Raw genomic sequence first — 18,781 nt, 5'->3', positions numbered from 1 at the left:
TTTGGTTGAAGATTTTTGCATCTATGTTTTTCAAGGATATGTTTACCTGTAATTTTCTTTTATGAAGATGTCTTTATCTTGTTTTGGTACTAGGGTAATGCTGGCCTTGTAAAATGAGTTTATTTTCCCTCCTCTTCAGTTTTTGGAAGAGTTTGAGAAAGACAGGTATTAAATATTATTTGAATATTTTGTAGAATTCATCAGCGAAGCCCTCTGGTCCTGGACTTTTGCTTCTGGGGAGGATTTCGATTATTGATGTAGTCTCCTTACCAGTAATCTGTCTACTCAGGATTCTGTTTCTTCATAATTCAGTCTTGGAGGATTATGTGTTTCTAGACATTTTTCCATTTCTTTCAGGTTGTTGTTGGTATATAATTGTTCTCAGTAGTCTTTTATGATCCTTTATATTTCTGTCGTGTCAGTTGTAACTTCTTTTTCAATTTCTGATTTTATCGACTTGGGCCAGCTCTCTTTTTTTCTTCATGAGCCCAGTTAAAATTTGTGAATTTCATTTGCCTTTTCAAAGACCCAGCTCCTGGTTTCATTGATCATTTCTATTTTTTCTAGTCTCTATTTCATTTCTTTCTTTTCTGATATTTATTATTTCCTTCTCCTAACATGTGGTTTTGTTTTTTCTATTTTCTAGTTCCTTTAGGTGTAAGTTTAGATTTTTTATTTGAGATTTTTTTTTTCTTGTTTCCTGAGGTAGGCTCATAGGACTGTAAACTTCCCTTTTAGAACTGCTTTTGAAGTGATCCACAGATTTTGGATCATTGTCATTCCATTTTCCTTTGTTTTGAGATATTTTATTTCTCCTTTGATTTCTTCAATGACACATTCTTGTTGTTTAACCTCCATGTTTTTGTGGTTTTCCCCATTTTGTTTCTTTTTCCTTTTTTTTTTCAGAGTAGAGAAAGGCAAATGCACTGAGTACACTGCAAGGGAGCAGCAGGTAGGGCAGCATAATGAGAGCTGTCTGTACCCAGGCAGTGGTTTGGAGTTGGCTTCAGGAATGCCCTCTCCAGGTTCTCACCATGCACATAAGGGACTGAAACATGTCAGTGTGGGTTGGCTGAGGTTCAAGGCTGCTCATTGGTCAGTTAGAGGTTAAAAGTTAGAGACTTTTGTCATATAGGATGGCTTCCACATTCCCCCCTCACAGATCAACAATGCCAAATCTTTGGCATTTGGGTGAAGGTCTCATCTTCTATAGTTTCTTTGTGCTGAGCAGGGGTGACACGCTGGCCCTACCTGGGATTGTTGGTCCATCAGGGGTTCCGTGTGCCGGGAAATTGGAATAAAAGAGCCATTTTGGTAATTAAGAGCCAAAATCTTTTGTAGCTTAGTCTGAAGGGCTCAGAGAAAGTGGAGTTTTCAGAGGAATGGGTTAGAAGCCTTGTCGGATGGAAGGATGGAACTGTTAGATTCTGGAAGAAACAAACTTGACAAGCAGGTTAAAAATATGGGGCCAAAGATCAGTTGAAGGATGATTGTAACTAGGGCCCCAGCAGGAGTGAGAACCAGGCTGTGCTTGGTAACAATTGATTGTGGTCCAGACAGTCAGTACTTGGGGACCACTGGCCCTGGTCAGATATATGTTTGTCCCCTTCTGTTAGCCCAGTGTTACTATATAAATGTAACAGACCCAGTTAGAAGTAGTTGGAGAAGTGACAACCTGAACATTAATAGACAAAATAGATCTCATTTCTTTCCAGGAGAACAAGCCGGAAACCCAGTCTGGACCTGGCACTTCCGCGAGACTTGTAGTCAGGTAGCCAGTTGTGTAGTTTTATTTAAGCAGGTTTTAACTTTTGATGTGGTAGTAACATAAATAACAGGAGCTATTGGTCATTATGCAAGTGTCTCCTCTTTCTATTAATGTAAGATCTAAATATAGTAATAGTTACAAGAGGAGACCTTGAAAATGTGAGGTTTCCCCACTTTTTCTTGTTCCATACAATTGTGTTTCTAGTTTCATTAAATTATGGTTGGAGAAGATGCTTGATATGATTTCCACCTTCTTAAATTTATTGAGACCTGTTTTGTAAACTGACATGTGACTTATCCTAGAGAACGTTCCATGTGTGTGAGAAGACTGTGTATTCTGCTCCTTTTGGCTGAAGTATTCTGTATATATCCTTTAAGTCTGTCTAGTCTAATGTGTCATTTAAGGCCAAAGTTATCCTCTTAATTTTCCATCTGGGTGATCTCTTCATTGATTTAAATGATTTGTTAAAGTCCCCTACCATTATTGTATCACTTTCAGTTTCTCCCTTTATGTTCATTAATTTTTGCTTTATATGTCTTGGCACTCCTATGTTGGGATCATATACATTTATAAACATTACATCTTCTTGCTGGATTGAACCCTTTATCAATCTAGCAAGATTTATAGGATTTATAACCCTTTATATAATGCTGTTCTTCGTCTTTTCATTAATGAGTCTTGAATTTTATTTTATATTTTTTCCATGTCTTTTGATAGTTTTCTGCTTACAACAGTGTGATAAAATACATTGATAGAATTTTCTAATGTCAGGTCATCTTTGCATTACTAATACAGTCCTTACTTAAGTATGATTTTTTTACAAAAAAATTACCACATTGGATTTGATAGTTTCATCAGATTTTTCCATCTATGTTTTTTTTAATCAAGTACGTAGTTTTTAAATTAACCATTTTTATGGAAGTAAAGTTAATTTACAATGTTGTGTTAGTTTCAAGTGCACAACAAAGTGATTCAGTTTTATATATATATGTAAGAATATTCTTTTCAGATTCTTTTCCATTGTAGGTTATTACAGGATATTGAATGTAGTTCCTTGTGTTATATAGTAAATCTTTGTTGTTTATCTATTTTATGCATAGTATTGTGTGTCTGTTAATCCCAAACCCCCAATTTATCCCTCCCCAGTTTCCCCTTTGGCAACCATAAGATTGTTTTCTGTGTCTGTGAGTCTCTTTCTGTTTTGTAAATAAGTTCATTTGTATCATTTTTTTAGATAGCACATATATGCGAAATCATATGGTATTTGTCTTCTTTGTTTTTTATTATAACCTTTCTTTTATAGTCTGTTTTGTCTGATATGAGTATAGCTACTTAAGTTTTCTTTTCATTTCTATTTGAATGGAATGTCTTTTTTCCATATCTTCACTTTCAGTCTGTGTGTCCTTACTTCTGAAGTGAGTTTTTTGTAGGCAGCATATAGATGAACTTGGTATTTTTTTTTTTTAATCCATGCAGCTACCCTCTTTCTTTTGAATGGCAGACTTCATCCACTTACATTTAAAGTAAATATCAATAGCTATGTATTTAATGTGATTTTGTTAATTTTTTTTCTGGCTGTTTTGGTGGTTCCTCTCTGTTCCTTTCTTCTCTACCTTTCCTTGCATTTTCGTGGATTTCTTTAGTATTATGTTTGGATTCCTTTCTCTCTTTCTATTGTGCATTTACTATGAGTTTTACCCTTGTGGTTACATTGAGGTTCACATATTTCACTCTGTATAAATAGCAGTCTGTACTTAGTTGTTAGCAACTTAAGTTTGAACACATTCCAAAGCTTTATCTTTTTTCTCTTCCCCTACCCACATTTTACATTATAATGACATATTTTTTATCTTTTTATTTTATATACCTCTTAGCTGCTTGTTATAAATTAGCTAATTTTACTGCTCCTGTCTTTTAAACTTATGCTTGCTTCATAAGTAATTTATCCACTCTCTTCATTATATATTTACCTTCTTTAGTGAGATTTTCACTTTCATGTGTCTTATTAATGCCATTTCTTTCAGCTTAAAGAAGTCCCTTTAACATTTCTTGTAGGGTTGGTTTAGTGGTGATGGACTCCTTTAGCTTTTGCTTATCTGGGAAACTCTTATCTCTCCTTTAATCCTGAGTAATAACTTTAATGGGTAGAGAATTCTTGATTGGAAGTTTTTTCCTTTCAGCACTTTGAATATGTCATGCTAGTCCCTTCTGGCCTGTAAAGTTTCTGCTGAAAAATCTGCTGATAGTCTTATGGAGTTCCCCTTGTCTATAACAATCGGTTTTTCTCTTGCTGCTTTTAGGAGTGTCTCCTTACTCTTGGCCATTTACGTTTTTTTTGTTTGTTTGTTTTGTTTGTTTGTTTGTTTTTTTGGCTTTTCAAGGCTGCACCCACGGCAAAAGGAGGTTCCCAGGCCAGGGGTCTAATCAGAGCTGTAGCCACTGGCCTACGCCACAGCCATGCCAGATCCAAGCCACATCTGTGACCTACACCACAGCTCACAGCAACGCTGGATCCTTAACCCACTGAGCGAGGCCAGGGATTGAATCTGCAACCTCATGTTTCCTAGTCAGATTCGTTTCCAATGCACCATGATGGGAACTCCTACTATTTTAATTACAGTGTGTCTCAGTGTGCATTTCTTTGGGTTCATCTTATTAGGAACCCTCTGGGATTCCTGGACCTGGATGCCTATTTCTTTCCCAGATTAGGGAAGGTTTAGCCACTATTTCTTCAAATAATTTTTCTGGCCCTTTCACTCTCTCTTTCCTTGTTCTGGGGCTCCTTTAATGCAAATGTTATTCCTTCCACTGGATGTTGTCCCAAAAGTCCCTTAAGGTATCTTCAGTTTTGTTTTCCCCATTCTCTGTCTGGTTGAGTCCCTTAAGGTGTCTTTAGGTCCCCATTCTCTGTCTGGGTGGGTCCCAGTGCTTTGCCTTCTGCTTGCTGACTCGTTCTTCCTCCTAATCCAGTCTGGTGTGAACACCTTTAGTGCATTTTTTCATTCAGGTGCAGCTTCTGTTTGGTACTTTCTTACATTTTCTCCTTGTCAAAGTTCTTCAGTGTTCATCCACTCTTGAGTTTGGTGACAGCATTTATGACCATTATTTTTAGCTCTTTCTCAAGCAGATTGCTTATCTATGTTTTATGTAGTTCTTTCTCTGAGGTTTTATCTTGTTCTGTCAGTTGGAACCTATTCATTTCTCATTTTGCCTAATTCCCCATGATTGTTTCCTTGTAGTAGGTGAATCAGCTACCTTCTCTAGTCTTGAAGGCATGGCCTTTTTTGGGGAGATATCCCATGGGGCCTAGAGGTGCAGTCTTATGAGTCAGGCACTCAAGGTCCCCTGTGTGGGCTGCCTGTATCCTCCTGTTGTGGAGATGCTGCAGCTACTGCACACTGCTGGGCAGGGTTATTGCTAGGCTGTGTGAGGCCCCAGCCAAGGTGCAGGGGTGGCTGGGTTTTCATCAGGACATGCCCATTGACACTAGCAGGTTAGATGGAGAATTCCAAAATTGCACCCACCTGGCCGGCATTTGCAAGGTTAGACTGAGATCACAGAAATGGCTCTGGCCAGTGACTCAGTCCCCAGGGAGTGTCCCACCTGGTTCCTACCTCTCTGGCAGGTGCTTCACCATTAGTAAGTAGGTCCCCTTCATCTGTGACACTGTGCTTTTCAGTCTGGGATGTTTGTACTGCTTTGGGGATTGAGGGAGTCTGCACACGGCCCTTTGAGGGACTCCCATTCCCTGTAGTTCCATGCTTTTCCTGGGTGCTCTCTGTTGGTTTGGGGGGTTCATCTCTCCTGAGCAGGATCTAGGGGTTGTGTGTCTTGTGGAGCTCAAATCCCTCACTCCTTAGTTTGTGGTCCCTCCCATCTGTGGGTCACTGCGGCTGGGGAGGGGTTTCTTTGGCAGCTCTGTCTTTCTGTCCCCACCTGTCTTGATGCCATCCTTTCAACCTGTGTCTTGGAGGCTGTGTTCATCCAGTTTTCAGGTCCCTCTCCAAGGAAGTTATCCCACATGTGGGATAACTCGCCATCCACGGGAGGAGGTGAGCCAGGTGAACCGGAGATCAGGGCATGGGCACGTGTCTCGCCAACCTGAGCCCGTGCGGCACTGCTGCTAGAAGAGCAGGAGTGGAGTCTTCACAGCAGGAGCGGAGAAGACTCTTTCCCTCATTTCAGAAGAAAGAGCAGCCATCACAGTCACAAGGAGGTGGGAGGTGTGAAGCTAATGAAGACTCTGAAGCACCTCACCCACTGCTTGGTTGGTGTGGAAGGGAGTCCGTGGACCCTTAGTCACAGCAGGCGAAGCTCTTCTGTAGAAGTGAGCTGTCACAGAGTGCCTGCTGGCTGCTCCCAGCAGGCTGCTTATGGAACAGCTGTGATGCCAGGCAGAGCTGTTGCAGCTGCGGGCTGTGTTAGCCACTCACCATCCAGCCAAAGGTGCCGGGGACGGGACCTGAGTAGCCCTGACTCTCAGTCTCAGGGCTGCGTCTGCCTGGAGGAGGGGGCACCTCTTTTGGGAGGCGCAGAAACTGCCTGCTGGCTACCAGGCGGTGGGGAAGAGCCATTCAGAGTCAGACGCCCCCACCCTTGCCTAAAACCAGTACCTTCAGTGCCAGCCTGTGTGTGAGTCTGCAGAGGTGAGCCCTGGGCCTGGAGGGCGGCCTGCCTGCACGTCCTGGGAGACAGGCCCCCTCAGGCAGTGCTGAGCTCAAGGCCTTTGGGAGGAAAGGACAGTGAGGATGGGGCCCTGGGAGCACACGGGCACAGGATCATTCTCCCGTTTCCCACAAGCTGCATCCTGAGCTCTGCCAGCCCCTGCCATCCTGCCCCAGGCTCCATGAGGACTGGCCTGCAGCTCCATCACTGGATACCACCCTGCTGGATGTCAGCACATGTGCTTCTGGCAGGCACGGCCGAGGGGACGTGGTGGATGGGGTGCTGAGGGTACACTCCTGTGGCCACACTCAGGTCTGGACCACGTGGCCTGGCACACGGCAGGGACCAGAGAGCTGCAGACAGAGGCTGGTGGCTGGCTGCTCCCTCCTGCACTCAGATAGGGTCCGTCCAGGGTGTTTTTTTGAGTCATCCGAAGGAGCGAGATGCCAGGTGACACATTTCCTGGCCCCAGCGTGAGCTGCATGCATATGTGCAGGGAGAGGCCCCAGGTCCCTCTGTATCTGGATCCCCACAGGGGGAGGTACAGAGACCATCCAGGTGAAGGCAGATTTGTTTCCACTCCATCCCCCAGCAAAGCTGGGGCTGACCTTGAAATATTGAGGCCAGAGGAGGAGAATGCATTTAAAGTAAAGATGAAGACAGTGGGTATTAGTGCCCTGGTGTCAGCGGGCACAGGGCCCCTCACACACAGCCCCCTCTCTGACTGGCCTCTCCCCAGCCGGCCAGGGTGCTGCGCCAGGCCTTGGGGCCATGGACCGCTGCCTCTAACTGGCTCCAGATTCTCCATCCTTCTGAGCCTCAGTTGCTCAGCTGTGAAATGGGTGGGTAACGCAGCCTCAGAGCTCACATGGGCCTTGAGGAGACCATGATGAATGCAGCTTCCCACCCTGGGCCTTTGGCCTTGTGCCTGAGGTGGGGGTGGAGCTCTGCTTGCCTCCCACAGTCCCCAGAGGCAGCTCCTCATGAAGAAGGTGAAACAAGGTGAATGGAGTTCTGACTCATGGCTTTGAGGAGGGCACCCTGATCCCCGTCCCCTGGGGCAAAGGCATCTTTGGAAGGGACACTCATCTTCTCCCTCATGTTGTCAGTGCCCGAGGGGTACAGCATCCCTGGACAGCTGATAAAGAAAAGCTGACACTTCCTGCTGTTTGCCTGGATGTCCAAGAGATGCAGAGTGAACCCAGGTCCTTCTGCAAACCCACAGCTTGCTGCCCCCAGGAGAGGCTACACTGGCAGTGGTTTCAGCCAAGTTCACCTCTCAGCTGCTCTTTTTCTGCTTTTATTACTTGGTTAGGAACCGTGGTGTGTTTCTATGAAGCACAACTGGGCATTTGGAAGAGGACTCTGCTGACTTAAAGGTGCACTCAGCATGGCTGAGCCCACGGCTTGAAGAATGTTGGTTCTCATTGTGGGAGGATGCTGAGCAGCGAGCACAGCTTTGCTGCTAAGATGGCTCCTTCCTGCTCAGGAAGCTGAGTGAGGCCGTCAGTTCACCCCCAGGCGGTCACCTCTGTCCCCAGGGTCGCTTCCGGGACCACGGACACTTGGCTCATGGGACCTCTGCTGTCTTTTACTTGGTGTGTTACTCTCGGATGCCTGCCTTACTTTGAAATCTCCAGGTTGGCAGTGGGCCTACCCTGGGCCTCTGAGCCCACTGAGCTCACACTCGCCTGGACTCTGTCCTTTCTCCCTCAGGGACAGCGCCTCTTCCCACAGGTGTCCGCTGTCCATAGCTTTGCACTCCACTGGGTGGCCCCTGAGGTCGTTTAGGTCCCAGGGACCAGAAGGATGGGTGGGCAGCAAAGAAGGAGGCCCAGGTGAAGCCCCTGTTCAGGCCCTGCCCCGCCCTGGTGGGGAACCCTGATCCCTGGGGTGGATGCTGGTTTGTACCTGTGTTAAAAGACGCCTTTTAGGAGTTCTAGTCATGGCTCAGCGGTAATGAACCTGACTAGGATACATGAGGACACAGGCTACATCCCTGGCCTCACTCAGTGGGTTAAGGATCCAGCATTGCTGTGAGCTGTGGTGTAGGTCACAGATGTGGCTCGGATCCCATGTTGCTTGCTGTGTCTGTGGTGTAGGCTGGCAGCTGCAGCTCCATTTAGATGCACAGCCTGGGAACCTCTATATGCCACAGGTTCGGCCCTAAAAAGCGAAAAAAGAAGCTGCCCTTTGAGCTCCCATCTCGGCTCCCTTGTCCATTCTCATGCCCCAGCTACCCTGCCCCCACCTCTCATGCCCACCTCTCCATGTACCGCCCACCCCCCCCGCCAGCTCCCACTTCTCTCTGGGCCCAGCTCTGTCCTGAACGGACACCCATGTCCTCTGCCCCTCAGCTCTGCTTCTGCCATCCGTCCTCAGCTTCCCTCTTGGCTTCCTCCCCCTCCTTTCCAGGGAGCAGCTCTGCCTTGTCCCCCCTTCCGCCTCTGTGAGCACCCAGGGCACCCTCTCCTCATGGTCCCAGCTCTGTGCTCTGACCCTGAACAAGGACACCTAGAGCCTCTTTGCTCCATACTTGTCCTCATATCCCGGGTCATCTGGCAGAACTTGGGGCTAGATGAAGCCGTTCCCAGTGCATACACATGCACTCGCACACACACATACACACATGTGTACACAGTACACATATGAATCCACATGTACACACATGCACACACACACCCCTTTGCCTTCAGCAGGTTTGGTCTTAGCCTCAGAAGTAGAGTCTGTTTTATTCCTCTCTCCCTAAGTGTTTATTGCGAATCTCTGTGCAGACATGGTTCTAGACCCTGGGATGGAGCAAGAACAGAACACAAAATTCTCCCACGTGGGGTCCTGGGGTGAGGGGTGGAGAGGGCACATGTATAGGCCTGAGGGGAGGAGTGTGCTTGTGAGAGCCCCATGGTTTGCTAGGTCCCTGCAGATGGAAAGAAATGGGTGCCCCTCCTGGGTGGGACCCTGGGTCCCCTTCTGAGCAGAGGCCACTCCCCAGGATCCCAGCCAAGGACAGAAGATCTGCCCCGGTCAAGCTGTTAGGACTGCTCCCAGAGGGGGGACCCTCCACTCTCATCTCTCCCTGAGGGCTCGCCTACCTTGCAGCCCCTGGGGCAGGAGCCTGGGAGGAGGGGCCTTGGTCAGTGGACCTGGGGCTTTGTAGGGGGAGGCCTGAGCCCTGATGCTGGCCCGTGTAGGCGTGGAGAGGGGACGGGACCCCTGGTGAGGCCCTGGTCCTGTGAGGGGAGTGTTCAGTCAGCAGCACCCGGAGGGAGGGACGGGGGCCACCTGGGTCCCTCCTGGGCAGGGGCTGTGTACTGTGGGGCCACAGCTGTGCCCATGGGCTCTGCAGGGCTCCAGAGTGAGCCTCGTTTCAGAACCCGTGATTGGGGAGCTCTGTGTCACACACGCCCAGGAGCCTTCACCCCCAGCTTGGTGTCCCCCTGGACATTGTGTGTCACTGGCAGCAGAGTCAGAAAGATTGTTGTCATGCCACAAAGGGGCAGAATGAGGCAAACAAGCGGAATTTGTGTCTCCCTGTTTCCTGGAGAGCAGGTGCCATTCCTGTAGGTTCGCAACCCCGCCGACCAGCAGCCTCCTCCGCAGTGAGGCAGCCCTGAGGGTGCAGGTGTGAGGGCACGTTGCAGGCCCTTGTAGATTCCTCTTTGCCCCCAGAGCCCCGGGAGCCGCAGGTGAAAATGGAGGGATCACACCTGGCTATTTATTGGTTGCCTGGTGTCATTCGGACGACGTCAAGTTCCACCTCACTCACTCTCCCGGAGGCCTGGGTCCTCTGTGTGTGGGTTTTGTCTCTGAGACTCAGTCCAGCCTCTCGCCCTACGGCGCCTTGGCTTACAGGGCAGGGGCACCGCGGCCTGTGTGTTAGGACGTTGGAAGGGGTGCGGGTTTATTTTATCTTGTTTTACTGTATTATACAGCCAGGATGTCTGTGCTCTGTGGGACCCTCTTCCTGTTCTAGCCTCTTCCTCCCGAGGTCTCTCTGACCTGCAAGGCCTCGCTTCTTCTTACTTGACCCCAGAGAGTCGTGTCCCACTTCTGTGTCACCTCCTAAGAGGGGCCTCCGGGGTCAAGAGGGAGCACCGGGGTCAGGGAGCTCCAGTCCATGCACGAGGGCGGTAGGCCTGCCAGGCCTGTCATGACAGGAGGCCCCGCAGGTGCCATTTCTCTGCAGTGCGCCTTGTTCCTTACTGAATTGAAGCCCCATTCCCACCTGCACCTTGTGGGAAATGTAGCTGCCTGACACTGTTTCCTCTGTTAGAGAGAACGCAAACACAAACCCCCGGGTGGTGAAGCCCTTACAGGTGATGCCTGGGAGTGGGGACTGGAGAGCAGCGGCACCTCAGAGAGTCCCGGCTGAATTGAGGCATAACTTTTAAGTGTAGGGGAGGGTTTATACCACTGTGTTGTTCAGAAAGGCTTAGAAGAAAAGTAGAATTGAAATCATCAGTCACAGATTGAAGGAGTCCCGGCTGGGCTGCCCTGTCTTTAACAGGGCCTCTGAGTCTCCTCCAGCCCAGATGTATGGGTGAGCTAGCAGGCGAGGCTAGATGAGGCAAACCTAGCCCAGGGCTGTGTCGTTTACTGTCTTCCTTAAAGCCTTCCCTTGCCCAGAGTGTCAGGCCTTAGACAGAGGGGAGGAAAGAACAAAGCGGGGCCTGGAGGGCTGGCCCCCGCTTCTGGTTCTGGCATGTCCTCCAGGGCCAGTATCACCAGGGGAGCTTGGCCTCTTCCCTGCTCACACCTGCTAGCACCTGGCACCCGGCTCCATGTGTGCCATGGCAGCTGGTGCTCCTGGCACCTTTCACCTGGCTCGCCATGAAGAGGAGGGTGGTGCGTGGGTGCTGGCCCTCCCCACACCCCTCACCTGCCCGCCTCTTCTGCACAGGTACCTCGCGCTCTATGCCTACAAGCCCCAGAAGAGCGACGAGCTGGAGCTGCGCAAGGGTGACACATACCGTGTCCTGGAGAAGTGCCGGGATGGCTGGTTCAAGGGCACGGCCCTGAGGACTGGGCTGTCAGGTGTGTTCCCGGGAAACTACGTGACGCCTGTGTCCAGGTAAGACATCCTCGCTGCCCCATCCCCTGCTGCTGCCCTCATGGGACTGCTCACCTCAGAGCAGGAGGAGCGGGAGCCAGGGGCAGCTTCACTCAGGTAGGGAGTTGGAGTGAGATGGTGTGCATGTGTGTGTACAGGGGCGTATACATGTGTGAGAACAGGAGTGTGTGCCTGGGTGTGTTCAGGGGGTGTGTGCATGTGAGTACAGGGGCATGTGTATGTGTGTGTGTGAGTGTACATGTGCATGTGTGAGTACAGGGCCTTGTGAGTCTAGCAGGCATGTGCACTAGAAGCAGGCCACATGCAGACATGAAGGAGAGATGGTCTATCCCCCCAACGTTAATCATTGTTAGAGAGCATTGTATGTAAATTGTCTTTCCATGTGTTTTTCTGGCTTTTACAAATTTACTGTTACATTATTTTTTTTAATTTATTTTTTTATTTTTTTGTCTTTTTTCCATTTCTTGGGCCACTCCCATGGCATATGGAGCTTCCCAGACTAGGGGTCTAATTAGAGCTGTAGCCACTGGCCTGTGCCACAGCCACAGCAACGCAGGATCTGAGCCGTGTCTGTGACCTACACCACAGCTCATGGCAATAACCTACAACCACTGAGCGAGGCCAGGGATAGAAGCTGCAACCTCATGGTTCCTAGTTGTATTCGGTAACCACTGTGCCATGACGTGAACTCCTACATTATTTTTAATGGAGTAGAAAAGCAGTTTTAAAAATTGATAGAGGTGGCTCAGAGTTGTCAGCTGTTTCCATGGAGAGGAGGGTTCCACCGAAGGGTCAGGGTCAGCCTCACTCCTGGGAACTGCTGGCACCCAGCCCTGGTCTGTGCCCCGAGGCTCAGGTCCACTGGGGACTTGCCCTGGTGTCTGCTCTCTTTGGAACAAGACTCTTGTTAATACAACTAAATAACCCCCAGGCCTGCACTGGCTGCTGGATGGACCCTTCCCTTCAAAGCAGCTGGAGAGGGGAGCCTCAGCCACACAGTGGCTCCCAGAAAGGCCCAGCTTTGTGAGCCCACCTGGTTTGGCTTTGAAACGTCATTTGCAAGGGTAACGGTGAGTCCAGCAGGCAGGGGAGCAGACACAATTCGGAAGGAATCCAGGTCTGGGCTGTAGGCGGACTGTGTTCCCTGCCTAGGTGCTGCCTGCAGCCCTGAGGTCCTGGACAGGGCCTTGTCCTAGAGGCCCTGCTTCCCTCAGTGGTTCTGCAGAGGCTCTGGTTCCCCCAGTGGAGTCAGGGCCACAGTGCCTGCCCTCCCTCGAGTGGCTCCCAGGGGACAAAGGGCAGTTTTCCCGGCTCTTGGACAAAGGGAAGGCATTTGATCCCTGAAACTGGAACAGGAGCCTCCCGGCACAGACAAAGGCAGTGCACAGTCTGGGCCAGCCCGAGTCCGAGAAACTCAGAGGCCCCTCTCTGCCCTGTGCTTCTCTTTCCTCAACACTCTGCACTGGCTGCACCTGGAAAGTCCGGGGTATGAAGCACAACTTCCCCAGCACCCTCAGAAGCCCACGACCTGTCTGCACCTTCCCGGAGGCCCGGGAAACAAGAAGACTACACCCTGAGGGAGATGGCGGCACTACCGCTTCCCGTGCCAGATGTGGCTCAGCCTGTTACTCTGGCTTGTGATGCAGACACATGGCTGTTTGTTAAGTTGCATCAAGGCTGTGGTTCTGGAACAAAACACCTGATTAGCCTCAGGGTTCTTCTGCTGTCTTGTAAATGTTCACTTTGACAGATAGACAGTGCAAGTCGTAAAGGGTCCCTGCTGGCCAGCCTGACCACTGGGCCTCACACGCCTGCAGGGATCATCTTGGTGTTTTAGGATTTGTCCCCTGGACTGCATGGCCTGTGTCTCTCAGAGCCCCTGGGTCAGGCAGGCCTCCATCAGTAGCCTGGGTGATGTGCTTTTAGGTGTGCCCTCACTTGATTCATTCTGTTTATTCTGCAGGGTTCCTGGAGGAGGGGCTGGGTCAGTCCGGAACAGCGTGCTTGGAGGGTCTCCGCTGGCCAAAGGGATGGCCACAACCCTGCACCTGGGAGGTGGGAGTCTGAGCAGCCCGGCCACGGCCCTGAGGCCGGCCCTTCCCCTCAGCACTGGCCAGGCTCAGGCCCAGCACCAGGCAGCCTCGCCGCCGATGGGCAGTTGTCTACGGCACTCGGCCCAGCCGACAGCCAGCCAGGCTCGGAATGCCGTCCCCACCGGTACGTGGTGGGATCCCCCGGGGCCTCGCTCTGCTGGGAAATTGGAGGAGGGGGGTCTCAGGGACACAAATCCCAGGTCTCCAGCAGTCCATGGAGGGCTCCTTGTAATCACGGCCTTCCATCTTCTGGTCCTGGGACATGTACTGCCCTGTCAGTAACCTGTCCTGAGTGGGAGTGGCTGAGAGAATTCGCCAGTATTTCTACACTTCCTCGTAGCAACAGAACTGTGGGTCACCCGTGAGCAACCCCACCATGGGGCGGCTGCATATGCCTGCCAGGCAGCACCCCCCATGAGGCCTGCAGAGCCAGTAGGAGACACAGACCCTGAGTCTCTTCCGGACAAGGTGCTGAGGCTGCGAGGGGATGGCCATGACTTTCACTTTCCTGCAGTGTCATCAGTAACCAGACTGGCTGAAGGTTAGATTCCTGGTGGGGTGAGGTGGAGAGAAAGCGGGCAGGTCTCAAATGTATCAGGAGGGCAAGCCCATCCTGCCAGAAGCCTGGCAGCCAGCTGAGCAGAGCCCCGAAGCCTGACACAGCCAGGCCAGTGACTTCCCAACACGTGGAGCCAGCATACTGTCCCTGTGCAATGGAAAAAACACACAACCTGAAAGCTGAAAGTTAAGTGTTATTTGGGGCAAAATTAGGAACCACCCCTAGAAGGCGACTGGGAGCTAGGGTATACAGGAGTTTTTGCAACAAAGGGCAGGGAGCAGGAACAGAGGAGTCCTGGGGGCTCTCGAAAATCCTTCCTTTGATATGTACCTCCACTGTCTGGGCCAGCATCCTGAGTCTTCATAGCCTGAAGGACTCACTCTTGGAAGGTGGCTGGTTCTCAGAGGACTGTGAAATACCACCCCAAAGAGGTGGGGAAATAGTATCAGTGTGTTTGACAAAGCCAGGCACACATTTTACAGAAGTTGGTTGCTGGTCTCGTGAAGATTGCTGCTAGTTACAAGGAGCAGACAGCACCATGAAGGATTGTAGTGTTTTTCTAGATATGAGAAGATGCAAGAATAGGGCACATAAAATCTCCTAAAAATATCTGACTGTCTGCAGACCTGTTCTTCCAGTTTTCGCAGAGCACAGAGCACCTCCCTCCTGATGTTCACCCTGAGCTCTTCTCAGGAGGTGCTGGGGGTTCATGATTTAATCCTTGTGGAGTATGGCAAGCGCCAGACTCCAGTTCACGCAGGATAGGAGAATGTACTGCTGAATTTCATTTAAATGACACAGAATTCCTTTTCCCAACCCAACCTTTTTCTCAGAAATCATCTCTCTTCTCAGAGTCAGGCTTAAGGAACAAAAAATGTCAATTATTTGGAGCAACCCAATGCACTAGTTTCTAGACTCTGGCCAGTGAGTTGTCTCCAGAGCAGGTGCTCAGGCATGAAGTCCAGATAACACTCAGCACAGCAGAGCCACACTTCCTGCCAGACCTGCTGAGGGACACGAGGGTGGGGTGGGTGTCCAGGTGCCTGCCACTCACTCTCCAGGAAGGTGGCCGCACCTTTCCTGCTGAGCCCGACCGGGGCCTGCATGGGAGGAATTGCTGAGCCCTGGAAGGAAGCCGACCCAGCGTTGCACAGTAGAGCTGACACAACCTGGATGGACGGACCCTCTGGTGCTGGAGGAGGAGGGTATAATGGGGCTCTTGCGTTGGAGGCTGGGGAGAGGACACCCCTGGGCAGAGGCCAGTCCAAGAGGAGCTGCCAACAGCCATCAGGCAGAGGAACAAAGATGGGCTTTGGGGCAGGAGGAAGAGAGCCAAGGAGCGGAAGTAGGAGGAGCAGAGGGCAGTTGATGGCCACAGCGGAGCCCAGTGGCTGAGACTTGGAGGCTGGGATGGCATCCCTGGTGTGGCCCTGTCCCTGCTCCCTCAGGGATGGGGATGGGCAGTGAGGACCATGCACCCCTACGGCTCTGGTTTCTGCTCTGTGTGCAGTCAGAAAGGTAAATAGTCTGTTTCTAGCGAGCTAGGGGTGGAACCCTCGTTCAGGCCGTGGAAGCTCCTGAGGGATTTTGAACTTGAGGGTGACACTTTTCTAAACAGTGGGGAGGAAGAGTTGTTTGGGGACCAGGGAGGTGTTGCTGTCCAGGCAAGAGGTGGCAGTGGGCTGGCCCCAGGAGTGGGGTTGCAGAAAGGGACAAAGTAATGAGCTACTCAGAAGTGGGAGGGTTGTGACCTAGAGTTGGGTGGGATGGACATGATCAGCAGAGCAGGTGTCTAGACTGGCTGCCCCAGAGCACAGTTCAGGTGCACCCTGACCAACAGGCTGCCAGAAGGGGACCGTTTTGTGGGAGACACTGTGGCCTGTGGCATTGAGAGATATAGTGGGTGCTGGGGCACTGTGACCACTAGCTGGTCTGGACCAGCCTCCTTATGTGGGGCTCCCATCCACCTGGGAGCCCATCTCACCATGAGCAGACACTGCTGGTCCACTGCCTGGCACGTGAGGTGCTGACAACAGGCATGGACTCTGGACAGATGCTCCTAAATGTGACTTCCTTTAAGGAGAAGTCACATCTTCATGTTTTATGAGAGGCCTCAAGATCCCTTTTAGGGTGGAGGTGGCAGTGAAAACATCCAGCTTTCCAGGGGTGCAGGTGGCTTCCTGTGTCCAGTGTCTGGTCATTAATGGGGCAGGTGGGCTTCCTGTGCCTGGTGTCCAGCCTCATGCTGGGTGTGTCCCCACCCCCAGAGGTAGGATCTGTACGAGAGAAGCCTCAGGTATGCTTTGCCCTCCCCTGGTGTAGAGCCTCTGAGACTGATTCTGCCATCCTAAGACTGTCGGTGCCTGTGGTCCTTCATATATGGTTTTTGTTTGTTTTTTGTCTTGCTTAAATTAGTAAGAAGTGAGCTCTGTTTTTGCACCTCTAGCCCCAGAGTCCTGGGGAAGAACCAGTTGTCCCTGTGCTAAAAGAGTCTAAGCAGTGTCACCTGTGCCAGACCTCCCACCCCAGCCGTTACCTTCCAGCCACTGCGGCTTAGAGCACCTGATGGTGTTTATTGGTGGCTTCTAGCCAGGGTGCAGCCTTCAGGGTCAAGGTAGCCCACAGAGCTCCTTGACGCTGCTCTGTGACTAGGTCAGAGCTGCACCAAGATACTTGTCTTGTAGGTCCTGGGAGTCCCTAGGCAGGGCCAGGACAGCTGAAGTCCCCAGCCAGGTCTCTTCTGTTTGTGTACTTCTCCTTCCACACAACCTGCCGTGCACGTTTCTCTGTGCTCTGTGACAGCAGAGCTTGGGGGAGCCTGCCCCCCATGGAGTGTATGTACAGCACAGCTCCCAGGTTCTACAGCACATGCTCTTCAGTGGCCTTTCTGTGCCAGGCTGTGCTAGCAGAGTTCCCAGTTCAAAGAGAAAGTGTGACCTGCCTGTCTCATTTATGGAATGGAGTAACAACAGAATCAAAGAAATTGGCACAGCTGGGGCAGAACAACACTCCATCTCTGTCCTCAGTCACCATGGTGATTACCATGGTAACCACCATGGGGCAACAGTTAGTTCTGCGTGTGGAAAGAGCGAGGTTCAGGGCGGTGTGATGGCTTTCCTGGTGCCTTCTGGGCCAGAGACTCTAGTGTCCTCATGCCGTTGCTGCCACAGCCAGGCTGTGGCACCCCCCCCCCCCATCGTATCAGTAAATTAAATGCCACAGAGTTCCCATGGCATCTTCCTCTGCATTCTGCATCTAGAGGGAGAACACACTGCTGCCAGCACAATAATGGATCGCCCCCTGCAGTTATTGCCTGTTTCGGCAGCACCCAACCCAGGCACCTGAGGGGCCTTGGTCAGTGATCTCAGCCCTAGCTAAAGTCAGGCAGTTGGACAAAGGCCTGGTTGCATACGCCATGGCACCCAGGGGGCAAGAACCCTTCACAGCCATTCCTTCAACAGCACAAAGCACTGGGAGGGAGCTGAGTAAGCAGAGGTGCCTTGCTGGGTCTGGAAGGACAGGGAACTGGAGACCTCATCTACCCCCACTCAGAGGGAACAAAGAGACAGATGCTTACAGTGGAATTTGAAGAGCACTGTGGTGGAGGCCTGGGTGGGATTAAGGGGAGTGTCACTCACTCATAGGGAGGGGCTCATGGAACATCACCAGGAGAAGGTGATACTACCGTGTTTCCTAAAGGGCAGGTAGGAGCTAGGAGAACGACAAAGCAGAATGGGAGTTCGGGCAGAGGGACTGGCAGGAGGGGCACAGAGACATGAGAGGCCACAGGTCTATTTGGAGTGACCTCATACTCTCCCCTCTCCCCCTACTTTAATGTGACTGAGGTAGAGGTAGGGAGGAGGAGCCGGGTGTTAATAACAGTTTCTCTGCAGAGGCCAAGTTTACTTATTTTGTTTGTTTGTTTTTATAGGGCCACACCCACAGCATATGGAGGTTCACAGGCTAAGGGTCTAATCGGAGCTGTTGCTTCCCGCCTACGCTAGAGCCACAGCAGCGCCAGATCCTTAACCCACTGAGTGAGGCCAGGGATCGGACCCACAAACTCATGGTTCCTAGTTGGATTCATTTCCGCTGCAGCATGACATTAGATCTTCAAGTGGTGGAGCCAGTGTGCAGGAGTGGAGTGAGGCAGAACACATGGAAGGCTCCAAGCCAGCAGGTGCACGGACCTGAAACAAACTCAGTGTGGGCTGGATGCTAAGAACCTGTAGTGACACTGGGATGGGGCAGATCAGGAAGGTTCTCTTCCACCACTTTGACGAACCTCAGTTTTTATCCTGAGGGCAATGAGGCTTCTGAGAGGCTTTTAAATAATAGATATAATCGGGAGTTCCCACTGTGGCTCAGCAGGTTAAGAACCCAACATTGTCCCTGTGAGGACATGGGTACGATCCCTGGCCTCGCTCAGTGGGTTAAGGATCCAGCATTGCCGTGAGCTGTGGTGTAGGTCTCAGATGTGACTCGGATCCAGTGTTTCTGTGGCTGTGGCATAGGCTGGCAGCTGCAGCTTCGATTTGTCCCCAGCCTGGAAACTTCCATATGCTGCACGTGCAGCCCTAAAAAGAAAAAAAAAGGTATAATCAGAGCTTTTTTTTTTTTTTTTT

General features: G+C 50.9%; 1 protein-coding gene across 1 annotated transcript in view; it reads left to right on the top strand.

Annotated features, from left to right (window-relative positions):
- SH3RF3 (SH3 domain containing ring finger 3) overlaps positions 1-18,781 on the top strand; it is a 204,079-nt gene that overhangs the window by 143,460 nt on the left and 41,838 nt on the right. The window contains exons 9-10 of the mRNA XM_047782790.1: positions 11,334-11,504; positions 13,468-13,721. Coding sequence (XP_047638746.1) covers positions 11,334-11,504; positions 13,468-13,721 — 425 coding nt within the window. The remainder of the gene's footprint in view (positions 1-11,333; positions 11,505-13,467; positions 13,722-18,781) is intronic.

The sequence above is a fragment of the Phacochoerus africanus genome, chromosome 5 (assembly GCF_016906955.1).
Source record: "Phacochoerus africanus isolate WHEZ1 chromosome 5, ROS_Pafr_v1, whole genome shotgun sequence".
Classification (NCBI taxonomy): Eukaryota; Metazoa; Chordata; class Mammalia; order Artiodactyla; family Suidae; genus Phacochoerus; species Phacochoerus africanus.
Note: the sequence above shows the minus strand (reverse complement) of the source record. Positions and strands in the feature narration are given on the sequence as shown.